The 13,109-nt window shown below is 47.4% G+C and overlaps 1 protein-coding gene across 1 annotated transcript; it reads left to right on the top strand.

The window, feature by feature from the left end:
* The first annotated feature begins 4,321 nt into the window (after positions 1-4,321).
* On the top strand, positions 4,322-9,784 carry CATIP (ciliogenesis associated TTC17 interacting protein). The gene is made up of 10 exons (XM_080669439.1): positions 4,322-4,390; positions 4,546-4,638; positions 5,008-5,208; positions 5,504-5,559; positions 6,315-6,401; positions 6,578-6,745; positions 7,777-7,901; positions 8,698-8,774; positions 9,060-9,148; positions 9,361-9,784. Exons 1-10 carry the CDS (start codon positions 4,366-4,368, stop codon positions 9,661-9,663), a joined length of 1,224 nt encoding a protein of 407 aa, XP_080525565.1. The 5' UTR covers positions 4,322-4,365; the 3' UTR covers positions 9,664-9,784.
* The last annotated feature ends 3,325 nt before the right edge of the window (positions 9,785-13,109 follow it).

A 13,109-nucleotide genomic window follows, 5' to 3' on the forward strand; every position in this document is an offset into this window, starting at 1 on the left:
TGCATGGGGGCGCGGGACTTCTCCCGTTCAGGGCAGCCATTGCTGTTTGCTCCACCCTGGTGAGTCCCAGAGACCACGCCCCACCCAATTTACAACCCCACCCAAGCTGTGTGCATCGGCTTTTGCATATGAATGGCCTGTTCTTTTGCCTAAAACAAACTGCAGCTGGGTCAGAGAGCCCCAGAGATTCCAAAAGAAGGCCCACCACCTGGCAGCAGCAGCGGCTTTGCTTCACAGCTGGGCCTCATCTGGGCACTTCCAAACCCCATACAAAGAGGAGGAATCTGCAGATGTCCTGTAGCTCCTGCTGGGTGGCCCCAGACAGTGGCTGACCTTGCACCTCCTTGGAGATCCAAGAGCCAGTGTACCCAGTGGTCAGAGTGAGACCATACTGGATTACAAGTCTTCACATCCATAAGAGACACACTCAAGGGGCAGACTCAGTGAGCACCAAAGCCCTACTGAAGCAAGTCCTGCCCCATAAGGGTGTCTCCTGCACAACAGATCTTCCAGTGTAGACAAAGCTGGTCATAGCCAATTGGCCTGGAGGTCAATTCCTCCCAGTGATACCAATAGCAATCAAGGCTTAAGTACAACAAGACTGTGCACACAGCCCACAAAGGGGTGCAACAAGAGCATCCACCTCAGGTGACTGGGGAGGCTGAGACACTGGGCCCTATAGGACACAAACCACACAAGGCCACTCTGTCAACTCAAGGAGACTTAGCAGCTACCTAATACCTAGAAACAAACACAGGGAAGCAGCCAAAATTCAGAGACAAAGAAACAAGTCACAAATGAAAGAAATGGAAAAAAATAAACTACTGGATATAGAGTTCAAAACCACGGATATAAGATTACTCAAGAATCTTCTAGAAACCTCCAAGAAATTTAATGAGACACTCAAGGATATGAAAAAGGACCAATCAGAAATTAAGCATACACTGACTGAAATAAAGAATAATATACAGAGATCCAACAGCAGACTAGAGGATCCCAAGAATCAAGTCAAAGATTTGAAATACGAAGAATCAAAAAACACCGAACTGGAAAAGAAAAAGAAAAAAGAATCCAAAATATGAAGATAGTATAAGGAGCCTCTAGGACAACTTCAAGCATATCAACATCTGAATTATGGGGGTGCCAGAAGAAGAGAGAGAGCAAGATATTGAAAACCTATTAGAAGAAATAATGACAGAAAACTTCCCCCACCTGGTGAAAGAAATAGACTTACAAGTCCAGGAAGCGCAGAGAACCCCAAACAAGAGGAATCTAAAGAGGACCACACCAAGACACATCATAATTAAAATGCCAAGGGCAAAAGACAAAGAGAATCTTAAAAGCAGCAAGAGAAAAACAGTTAGTTACCTACAAGGGAGTACCCATACGACTGTCAGCTGATTTCTCAACAGAAACTATGCAGGCCAGAAGGGAGTGGCAAGAAATATACAAAGTGATGAATAGCAAGAACCTACAACCAAGATTACTCTACCCAGCAAAGCTATCATTCAGAATTGAAGGTCAGATAAAGAGCTTCACAACAAGAAAAAACTAAAGGAGTTCATCACCACCAAACCAGTATTATATGAAATGCTGAAGGGTATTCTCTAAGAAGAGGAAGAAAAAGGTAAAGATAAAAATTATGAACAACAAATACATATTTATCAGCAAGTAAATCTAAAAATCAAGTGAATATAAAATCTGAAGAACAGAAAAAACTGGTGAATATAATAGAATCAGGGGCATAGAAAGGGAGTGGACTGACAATTCTCAGGGAAAAGGGGGCGTGGGGGTGCAGGAAGAGATTGGACAAAAACACCTATGGACGAGGACAATGGGGTGGGTAAGGGCATGGGGTGGGGTGGGAACTGCGTGGAGGGAAGCTATGGGGGAAAAAAAGAGGAACAACTGTAATAATCTGAACAATAAAGATTTATTATAAAAAAATGGCATGTACCTTGGTTGTGGGCATATCCCTAGTAGGGGTGTGCAAGAGGCAGCTGATTTGATGTTTCTCTCTCATCGATGTTTCTAACTCTCTATCCCTCTCCCTTCCTCTCTGTAAAAAATCAATAAAATATATTTTAAAAATAAAAAAATAAAAAAAATTAATGCTCACTTTCTTAAAATGCATATTTTAAAACATAAGCATTTCAAAATTCTTAAGTTCAACTTACAAGCCATATCATTCTAATCACAAATCTAATGAATATTAATAACTTCTAAGAGGGCTTTGATTACTAAATGGTCTTCTTTTTAAAATTAAAATGGCTTTAGGCAGTTTATATTGCACTTATTTATCCTATATATAAGTAGATTACCATATTTTCTTTTAAAAAATATATTTTTAAATTTATTTGAGAGAGAGAGAGAGAGACATCAATGTGATAGAGAAACACCCATTGGCTGCCTCCTGCAGGCCTCCTACTGGGGATCCAGCCACACTGGCCAGGGCCATATTTTCTTTTTTAAAGTAATTGCTATATATTGATTACATCTCAATAAAGCTGGAAAAAAATAAAGTAAAATAAAAAGAACTCAGTTCTCTTAAAAATTTTTTAAATAAAGTAATTGAGTGACAAACTAACCTCCCAAGTACTTTTATTGCAATTGAATAAGTAAACATTTAAATACAGTAAATTTGAAGATTTTTTTTGTTTTAATGTTTTTACAATCCCAGTAAGAATTTAACTTCAAAGAACAGCCTAAATAAAAGACTCAACTGTCTGATTTAAATTAGAATTTCCAGGCTCATCTTTTAAGCACCCCACCATGCTAAATTGTTTTAAACATTTTAAGTACTTGAAATACCAAATATGCACAATGCAACACACACACACAAAAACCCCACACATTAACACTGTTAGTTTGATTCTCTAAAGCAGTTCCACACATAATTCTAATTTTTTCTAAAGTTGATAGATAATTACCCAGTAAAAAGCGATTTGAAGTTTACCTTCCCAAGTGATATGGTATGTGGGAGGGGGTGGGGAGTGAGGAACATGCCTCCTTAGCTGACTAAGATTTTATGTCAATGCCCTAGCCAGTTTGGCTCAGTGAATAGAGTGTCAGCCTTCGAACTGAAAGGTCCCAGGTTCGATTCCGGTCAAGGGCACATGCCCGGGCTGTGGGCTTGATCCCAGTGGGGGGCTTGATCCCCAGTGGGGGGCTTGCAGGAGGCAGGTGGTCAATGATTCTCATCATTGATGTTTCTATCTCTCTGTCCCTCTTCCTTCCTCTCTGAAATCAATAAAATATTTTTTAAAAAAAGATTTTATGTCAAGATTTTCTTTCATTTACTTATTTTAAAATTATAGTCAACATACAATATTATATTAGTTTCATGTGTACAACATAGTGATTAGGTATTTATATACCTTACAAAGTTATTGCCTCAATAAATCTAGTACCTATCTGTTACCGTATTGTGCAATAATATTGAGTCAATAATAATTACAATATTATTAACTCAATATTATTGCACATTACATCCCTGTGGCTTATTTTATAACTGACAGTTTGTACTTCTTAATCCTTTCTTTCACCTTTTCCACCCACCTCCCCACCTCCTCCCAAGATGTTTCTTCTGTGTGACCCTATCAGGTTGAGCCCCTTTTTATAGCCACTCACCCAGACCAACACTTACAAGTGGGGATAAGTTAGCCCAGAGCCTGGGGTTTGAATACATCATAATTCAATTTTCAAGCCTTTGTCTTTAATTACTACCCATGTTATGGCACCATTTGTTTAAGTTCAATGTATTTACTGTTTCATTTCTCTGAATTCTGACTCTGGAGCCAGACTGCCTTGGGTTGAGTCCTGGCTCTGCCAGTTACTAGCTGTATGACCTTGGAAAGACATTTAATCTCTTGGTGCCTCCGTTTTCTTAGCCATCAAATGGAGGGGGAAATGTCTGCTCACACGATTATTCTGCAGACTGAGATCATGTACGTGAGGCCCCATGGAACAGCGCCTGACCTGGGGTCAGCAGAGTTTATGAGTTTGCTGTGACTGTCACTGTACCACCATCTCTGTTACGTGTTAGGACTACAACGTGCAGCACTATTCACAGGACATCCAATTGGGTTCTGTGTGTGTTAGGGCAGTCTAACTCAGGACCACAACATCTAAGGTCATTCTAATGACCCATGTCATCCTCTTGCCTCTTAAGTATGTCACATGCTCCCTCTGCTGGACAATATCTCAGGCTTGGGCTGAGTCCCAGAACCCACATGCAGTTCCGACCAGTTCCTCTAAAATCTGGGTGTTTGGGGAAGTGGGTAATGGCCCTTTAAGAGGCAGTAGCTAGCTCCCAGTTGCCATGGAGACAGCTGGAGACAAACCGGGTGGCAGGCAGCAGGCAGCATGTCCTCTAAAGTTCAATCCAAAGGTGGGAAGAGGGCTGCTGGGGCTGGAGAGGGGAGGGTTACCTTCTCCCTCACAACCTGCCCTCAGGTAGTCTTGGAGGAGTCTGCTCTTGTGACCATTGCTCACCCCTGTCCTTCTCTCTGGGGTCGGCCATACCAGCTTCTTTTCCCTCCATAGGCCCCAAGGCCAAGGACCAGCCGGCCCCAGCTCCAGAGAATCGGCCACCCCCAGAGGCCAATGCTGAAGCCATGAACTTCCTCAACTCCCTCAGTGAGCCTGGGCAGTGTGTGTGTGTGTGTGTGTGTGTGTGTGTGTGTGTGTGTGTGGCAGGGGGTGGGGGGCACAAGTGTGGAGAGGAGGGGAGAGAGAAGGAAGGCCCAGACCTGGCCTGGTCTCTCTCAGCCTTGATTCTCCTGGGACTCAGAAAGGGTTGATTTTTGTTGATATTTTTCAAGGGAAGACCAGGGACATGGGGGTCGCTGGGGGTGTCTTCACCTGCTGGCTTCTGTAGAGGCTGCCTAGGAGACGGGGATGAGGAGAGAGTGGGTAGGGACTGTGGGGCACTAGTAGCCAGGGGGTCAGAGAGTTGAGGCTTGGAGCTGGGGCTTTATCTGTCCCCATGGAACCCCCCTCCCCCAGGGCAGGAGGAGATGCAGAAGCTGTTCTTCTCCGAGACTCTGGCCATGGTCTCGAACACAGGGGAGCCTCAGGGAGAGCTGACCATTGAGGTGCAGAGTGGGAAACACGAAGACAACATGGGCACCATGTCGCAATGCGCCCTCGTGCACGCCTTTACCCGTGGCTTCGTGGACAAAATGCTCTGCGGAAACTCTCTCCTGGGTAGAGTTCCTGCTGCCGAATGCCCTCCCCCCCTCACCCAGCATCCCCCACACACCCCTCCTCCATCCCCAGGACCTTGCTCAGGACCAACCCTTGGTCTTCACCATGGGATCAGAATGAGGCACAGAGAGTATGAGGGAGGTGGGGGAGACTCAAGACAAGAGCATCGATTTTGTCTAGTTTTTTGCTGTGGCCACACTATACCTAGGTCTTCCAGCCTGGGCCACCACCCTCCCCTCCTGCAATCTCCAACACTGTCTCCCTCAATGGCACTGTTCCCCTCCTTCTACCCCAGGCTATCTCACGTGGAACCTGGAGATCATGGAACAACATAGTCAGGAGTTCGTCAAGGTACGTTCTGGAGCCTTGAACATTGAGAGAATAGAGACCCTGGGAGAAAGAGAGGAGGGAGGAAGGGGGTTCAATAGAATGTCACCCTAACTCTCTCCTCAGTTACCCTGTAATCCCTACAAAAGCCTGGGAAACGATCCATCCAGGGAACAGGAGGCCAGCAGCAGGTTGCTTCTGATGACCTTCTAATACACGAACGCTGCGTCCAGCCCAGCTGGACCCCCTCCAGCCTGAAAGCCGGGCATCTCCTAGGGCAGTGGTTGGCAAACTGCGGCTCGCGAGCTGCGGTTTGCCACTCTGACTAATGAGTTTACTAACCACTGTCGTAGGGCCATGCAGGCTGACCTTTCCCAGGACCTGACCTTTCCCAGGGGCCTGTCACCACTTGCCTCCAAATTCTCCTGCTCTGTGCCTCTCACAACCGCCCCAGCCGCTTCATTAACTTCTGGAACGTGACCTGTTTACACTGTGGAAGCCCCTTTTGCCTAAGAACCTTCCCACAGAAACCATGCCCATCTTTTAAAGCCTGTATTTGAAGTGTATTTGCTTTTTAACTTTATTCTGAACCATAGCATGACTTCTATTCTTGGGCTTTCCTACACATGGAAGGTTTTCTATCCAAATCTCCCCTTGGTTTTCTCACTTATAAAGGAGAGTGAACAAGGTGACTTCTGGGAAGGGGCGGTGGGGGGGGGGGGTAATTCGTATACAATCCTGGGAGTCCCTGATTCTCCTCTCCATGCTCTGGCCCTCAGTTCCACGTCCTCCCCATGGAACGGAAGACAAGTTTGCTGAAGCAGGGAGACCAGCTGGCCATGACCAGAAGTATCAAGGAGGGTGAGGTGAGGGTGGGAGCCAGGGGGGGACTGTCCTCCATATCCTCTGGACACCAGGAGACCAAATTGCATCAGAGCCTGAAGTGGGGCCTCAGTGAGGACTGTATGCCCAACACCTGGCTTGCCCACCCTCCCTGTCCCTTTCTGGATCTATGTTTCTAACCCATTTTTGTCCTGAACAGGAAGTGAGGAACGAAGTGACATTCTTCCCCTGGCACTCAACTGCGGGCTTCATCTCCCAGGCTGCCAACCTGCTGCTGCTAAGGGTGATGGCCTGGAGGCAGATGGTGCCCAGAAATGCCCGCTTCCTGGCCTTGGACATGGAGGGCAAACTCTGCTATTCCACTTATGTGAGGGATCGCCCAGGGGGGAGGGGACTTGGCCTGGGGAAAACTAGAAGGGGCAGGAGAATGCTGAGGTGGGGGAAGAGAAAACTGCAGAGTGGAAGGGGGTGGAATGGGGATAACACCAGGGCAAGGGACAGGGGCTTCCAGAGGCAGGAGAAGGTAAGGCCTCATTTGCTAGAGAGACAATCAAGCGTGGGGCAGGTGGAGTGAGAAGAGGAACTAAAAGGTGAGCAGTTGAGGGAAACAACACTCAGTCCAGGAAAAAGAAACATATTTTTTTAACAACAGGAAATGCAGTATCTCCAAGTACACTTAAATATTCTGTATTATGTCTTAACCCTGAAGGGTCTTCCTTTGGTTTTTTGTTTTGGCTAAAATTTCATAATCAACATACCTAGGACTCCCTGAAATGTGTGATTTTAAATCCGTACCTCTGGACACACACTTTGGGGCTGATTTGACCAACTTGGTGAATAACATTTTAGTCTTCTCTATCACATGTTGCAGGGGGCCCTAGCAATGACACAAACAGGCACATGCCATTTACCCATGTTTTCTTGGAAATACGTGTTTCACGTTAGCACTTTTCTCCCCATGGCTGCAGCCCTAACAGGGGTTTATGTTTTAGTTCCAGCAGGGCCTCCTGCCTGCAGCATGAGGGGCCACAAATCCTAGTCTAGTCCCACCCCTCAGAGCTTCACCCTCCCACTGTCCCCCCACCTACACATACACTCACACCTAATTGGTTGATCCTCATCCTTGTAACAGAATCTGCCAACCAGAAGCACTTGGTCATGGAGAGGGGATGGGGAGGGATTGGGGCAGGAACCGGCTGGAGCTGGCTATGAGGGGACCCCCAACTTAACTTTGGGGGTACAACTCAAATCTTGTGGCGCCTGGACAGCCAATTGTTGTTCATCACTGGTGAACAAGGACTGAAGCTGTAAGAGGGAGAAAAGGGCCGGGGAAAGATTGGCAGAGAGACCTGGTGGGCATCCACCTCACCTCCTTCTCTCCTTTGTGGCTGCTGCCAGCAAGCCCTGGGCTCCCAGACCATCCAGGTGGACCGTCAGCAGGCGGAAGTATTCATCGTGGAGCAGACCGTACACTCAGATGAGGGCATCCCCTTTTCCTGCCAGTTCTACCTGCTCTCTGACGGGTGAGCTACTTACTGAGGGCGGGCCAAGGGGGCAGGGTGAGCACAACCTGGGAGAAGGAAGACCACTGTTTCTGGGGACACCACCAGGAAGAGATGCTGTTGAGAGCTGAGTGCCCCTGCGTTATCCACACCATTCACCCTTTCTTCACTCGTTCACTTACTCTCCTGACCCTCATGGTGCCTCCCAGACCTCTCCAAAGAGCCCTAAACGGCAGAGGACGCTCACACCAATTCCACAGGACCTAAGACAGTTAACGCAGGTGCTGGGTTTAACAATGAAAAACACCAAGGTTTGAACAACTCAGCACTCAATAAGATGCTGGGAGAAGCATTCTGGCACACTACTAAGCTGTCATCAGCAACATGCAGGCGACCAAACTGCGAGACAATTTGGGAGGGGGAGAAGAATTTGTTTCTTGAAATTTCTGAAGAGGTATTGACATACTCACTACACGGAAAACAGGGTAATCAGAGCATTCTTGGACTTCCTCGTTCATCACTTAGCGTGTTGTTGCTGTTTTGCACATCACTTATCAGAGGCTCATGATTTTTTTTAGTGATTACAACTCTAAAGGTTTTGGTCCAGTCCTGGTGCACCAGCGTGTATCTCCAGGGGTAGGAACAGTGCACAGTTTGAAAAGCAGGGGCCATTACTGGGGAATTAGAAATGAACTTGACCTGGGAACGCAAAGATAAGTGGGAGGACAGCAGTAAAGGGAAGCCCCCAGGACAGCTGCCTTTCAAGGGAGTGGGCTGGTCGAGGAAAATGCACACCTTCTCCTGTGTGGCACTCCAGGCACCTGGCCAAGCGAGTCCAGGTGGGCTCCCCCGGCTGCTGCATCATCACCAAGATGCCCATCTTGAGGGAGGAGGGTGAGTGAAGCCTCTAGTTGGTGGGAGAGTGGAAACACCTAGCGACCCCCCGCCCCTTGCAGGGGCTGGAGTGAGGGTGCTATGGGTACCATCAGAGCCGGAGATCCGATAAAGAAGCTTTGCCCTCCAGCCCTTGACCCCAAGGCAATTAGGGGAGGATCATTTTGCAGGGACCCACTTCCCTGGGGTTTCACCTGCCTGCAACCTGGGGTGCTCTTGGGCATTTCTGTGCATCTGAGGGAGGTTCTGGGGGTAGATACACAACCTTCCTCCCTTGGCTCCCAGATGAGATTGAGCCTCGCCCAGTGTTTGAGAAGAAGCCCCTGGATTGGGAGGAGGACATAGAGCTGTACTCAAGGTTCCTGGAACGGAAGGTGAGGAGAGGCCGCTGCCAGCCTGGGGTGCCCATACCCCCCCCCCGCCCCCGCATAAATCCCACTGTTACTTATCTCTCTTCCTACCTGGTTGCAATGCACACCCCAAGGGGCTGGGAGGCCCCAGCGTCCCTAAGTGCCCTAGTGGCGGGGGCGTGGGGGGGGCTCCTGGGGTGCGGGGGTCCGGCCCAGCTCAACCTCGTCCCCGCCAGGAGGAGCTGCGCCTCAGCCACACCAGGTACCTGCAGCAGCACCCCGACGGCCAGGCGATCGTCTCCGACTTCCTGCTCTTCCTGCTGCTGCGCCAGCCGGACGACGTGGTCACCTTCGCCGCCGAGTTCTTCGGGCCCTTCTCCGTGCGCCGCCCGCCCACGCCCGCTCTGCGCTCCTCCACCCCGCGCAGCCCCTTCCGCTCGCTGGACCCCGCGGCTAAGCGCGAATCGCATCAGGCCCGAGCCCTGAAGCTGGGGCCCGGCAGGGACCCGGAAGCCTTGCTTTCCCTGCTGCGGTTTTGATGCGAATAAACCGAGCTGGAACCTTCCCTGGCCAGCCTGGTGTCTTGACTAAGAAGAGGAGCCATTGACATCGTCTATCGAGAGAATCTCAGCGTTTCTTCCTAAATGCTATTTTCATCATTATCCCCATTTTACAGATAAGAAACTAGAGGCACAGAAGGTTCAATAACTCTTAGAGTAAGCACGTGGGAAGCTGGATTCAAATCTGGAGGTTACATTCCAAAACCCACACTCTTAGTCACTCGGTTAGCGGGGTGGGGTGGGGGGCTTCTAGTCACTCAGGATCACACTGGATACCACTTAACATAACTGCCCGCTCCCCACCCCAAGAAAAAGAGCAGATGATCGGGGGAGAGATGGAGAAGGGACCCTGACCACCGCTGGTCTTGCTCATCTCTCTGAAGCCTCCCAAGCACCGCTGCCAGCTCTCACATCCCACCCCCTCCCGGTTCTCACTGACATACGGATCCCCACAAACTGCGTGTGACGGGTCCCCATTTATCGGCTCCGGGAGAAAAAGAATGGACAGGTGGTCACTACCTCCGTTAGGTTCCTTGCTTAATGTCAGTCTATCCAGGAGCTTGTTCCTGCCCAGTGCCGGCTGCCGCTCAGTAACAAATGTTAGGCGAGCTCCCAGAAGGCAGCTGGCAATGGGGGTGCCCTCAGTCAATTCATTCATCCAACTTCCTGTTGCTCAGAGAAGTTCTGCATTCTGGTGAGCAATACCAGCCAATATCTACAAGGCTGGGAGTGGGGGCTAGTTCATGGCCCAGGAATCAGGGAAGGAAGGCTTCATGGAGAACTGTCACTTGAGCCTTAAAGAATTAAAAAAAAAAATTTTTTTTATTGATTTCAGAGCGGAAAAGAGAGAGAAATATCAATGATGAGAATCATTGATCAGCTGAGAGAGAAAGAGAGAAGAGACATCAATGATGAGAGAGAATCATTGATCAGCTGCCTCCTGCACATCCCCCACTGGGGATCAAGCCCACAACCGGGCATGTGCTGACTGGGAATTGGACTGTGACCTCCTGGTTCATAGGTTAACCTCAACCACTGAGCCATGCTGACCGGGTACCTTAAAGAATTTTTAATAATATATTTTATTGTCCCCCTCCCTTATGTTCACTAGAAAAACCTTAGAAAAAGGTGATACCCCAAGAGAAGAAAGTGAATTCACTTCAATTCTTCTACCTAGAGTCAGCTACTCTTCAGGTTTTGGCAAATATCCTCTCTATTCTTTTTTTCTAGCAAATGGTGGCTGGTGTTTGTTCAACAATTACTCTGTCAAACACTTTTACATAGAATGTTTGATCTGGTCTTCACAGTTCTAAGGGACTTCATTTAACAAAAAGTGAAATCATACAATAATTGATTCTCATACAGTAACTGGTAATTGCATACTTAATTGTATTCTTGAAAAGTTTCAAATATTAGATAACATACAGATAAAGCTGGAATCTCCCTAGGTTCCCACCCCAATTTCCTGGTGTTTTGTAACTTTTTTCATGTGTTTTAATGGGTTCTTTCGTTTAGCAATATATTTTGAAAATATTTCCCTGTCACAGTCTTCTACAGGGTGTCCCAAAAAATGTATATACACTTGAACAGCTGATAGCTCAATTGATGTTTCTTTCTTTGCAGAGTAAACCCATTGGAATTAATAATTACTCAAAGTGTGTATACATTTTTTGATGATTCTACCATAATGTAACCAATCTCTCCCCTCCCCGCCTTTTTATTTTTTACTATCATAAACACTACTGCATTGAATATCCTTGTAGCTAAATCTTTGCATATATCAACAATTATTTTCTTAAGGATACATTCTGAGGAGTGTAATTGTTGCATTGATATTAAGGCTTTTGTTTGTTTGCTTTAACAAGTTGCCAAATTCTACATGTGTAGCATTTTTATTAAAGGTCCGATAAAGCATTCCAGAAGAGAAAATGACATAAGCAGAAGAAAGTGAAATGTATGTGCATGGTCTAGAGCAGGACCATCCAACAACACTTTCTGCAATGATAGGAATGCTCTGTACCTGCAGTGTCCAATGTAGTAGCCACTAATCACATGTGGCCACTGACAGCTAGAAACGTGGTTAATATGACTAGGAACTGGAGTTTTACTTTAATTTAAATTCATTTCAATTTAAATAGGCACATGTGGCTAATGGCTGCCATATTAGATAGCACTAGAGAGTAAGCTCCTTTCATTCAATCAGGCAAGTAGTTGAACAAATATTGGACCCCTTCCAAGTGCCAGGATTATTTGTGGTGCTGGGAGATTCAGCAATGACAAGACAAAGTCCCTGTCCCCAGGAAACATGGAGAGATGGACAATAAACACAAAAAGATGATTTCAGATGTGAAATTTCAGACATTTATGAAAACAAATAAAACCGAGTCATAAGTACAAAGTGACTCAGGGTTGGAGAGGTGAGGGTGGAGACTTCAGGGGTTTCTGGGGTCTCCATTGAATGACAAGAAGTCAGACCTGTGAAGAGCTGTGGAAAAAGCATTCTAGGCAGAGGGAACAGCAAGTGCAAAGGGTCTGAGCATGGCATGTTGGGAACAGAAGGCTGGAGCCCAACAGGGTGGGAGGGGCTGGGGATGAGAGTGCTCAGTCACCCTGAGGTAGGCAGGGCCCTGGCCAGTTCTCTTCATCTGTGGAGAACTGAAACCGAGGCTGACTCAGCCTAGTGCACCCAGAACATTTCTGCAGAGATCCAATAACTCCCTCCAACCCCAATAATCTGCAACAGTGGGAGAGAGGGGAGGGCAGGAACATCCGACCCACAGAGCGCCTTGCTGTCATGCGTCAGATGACTTGGGAAGGAGTCGACTTTCCTGCCTGCTCTGTGACATCCATTTCAAAACTGGGTTGTTTTTAGATGCTATCACTTGTTCCTGGAACTTCTATGACCCCTCTCTTCTTGCTCCATAACACTAAGAAATACGTTTCTCTGAGCAAAGGGAAAACAAATCTTTAGCACTTCATAAGTGCCAGGAATGCTTTCGGCATTCCCATCCATAACTTATGAGTGGTCTGGCTTCTCCACATCATTGCCAGCGTTTGGTGCTATGACTGTTTTTTATTTTAGCCATCCTTATAGGGGTGTAGTGATATCTCATTATGGTTGTCTTTGCACTTCCTTAATGGCTAATGATGCAAAACATCTTTTCATGTGTTTCTTTGCAATCTGTACACCCTGTTTGGTAAAATGCCTGTTCATGATTTTTGCCCATTTATAATTGAACTAGAGGCCCGGTGCATGAAATTTGTGCACTGGGGGGGGGTGTCCCTCAGCCCAGCCTGCACCCTCTCCAATCTGGGACACCTCGGGGGATGTCCGACTGCTTGTTTAGGCCCGATCCCGCAGGGCCTAAACCAGCAGTCGGACATCCCTCTCACAATCCAGGACTGCTGGCTCCTAACCATTTGCT

Source organism: Plecotus auritus, assembly GCF_963455305.1.
Source record: "Plecotus auritus genome assembly, chromosome: 5".
In the NCBI taxonomy this organism is placed as follows: domain Eukaryota; kingdom Metazoa; phylum Chordata; class Mammalia; order Chiroptera; family Vespertilionidae; genus Plecotus; species Plecotus auritus.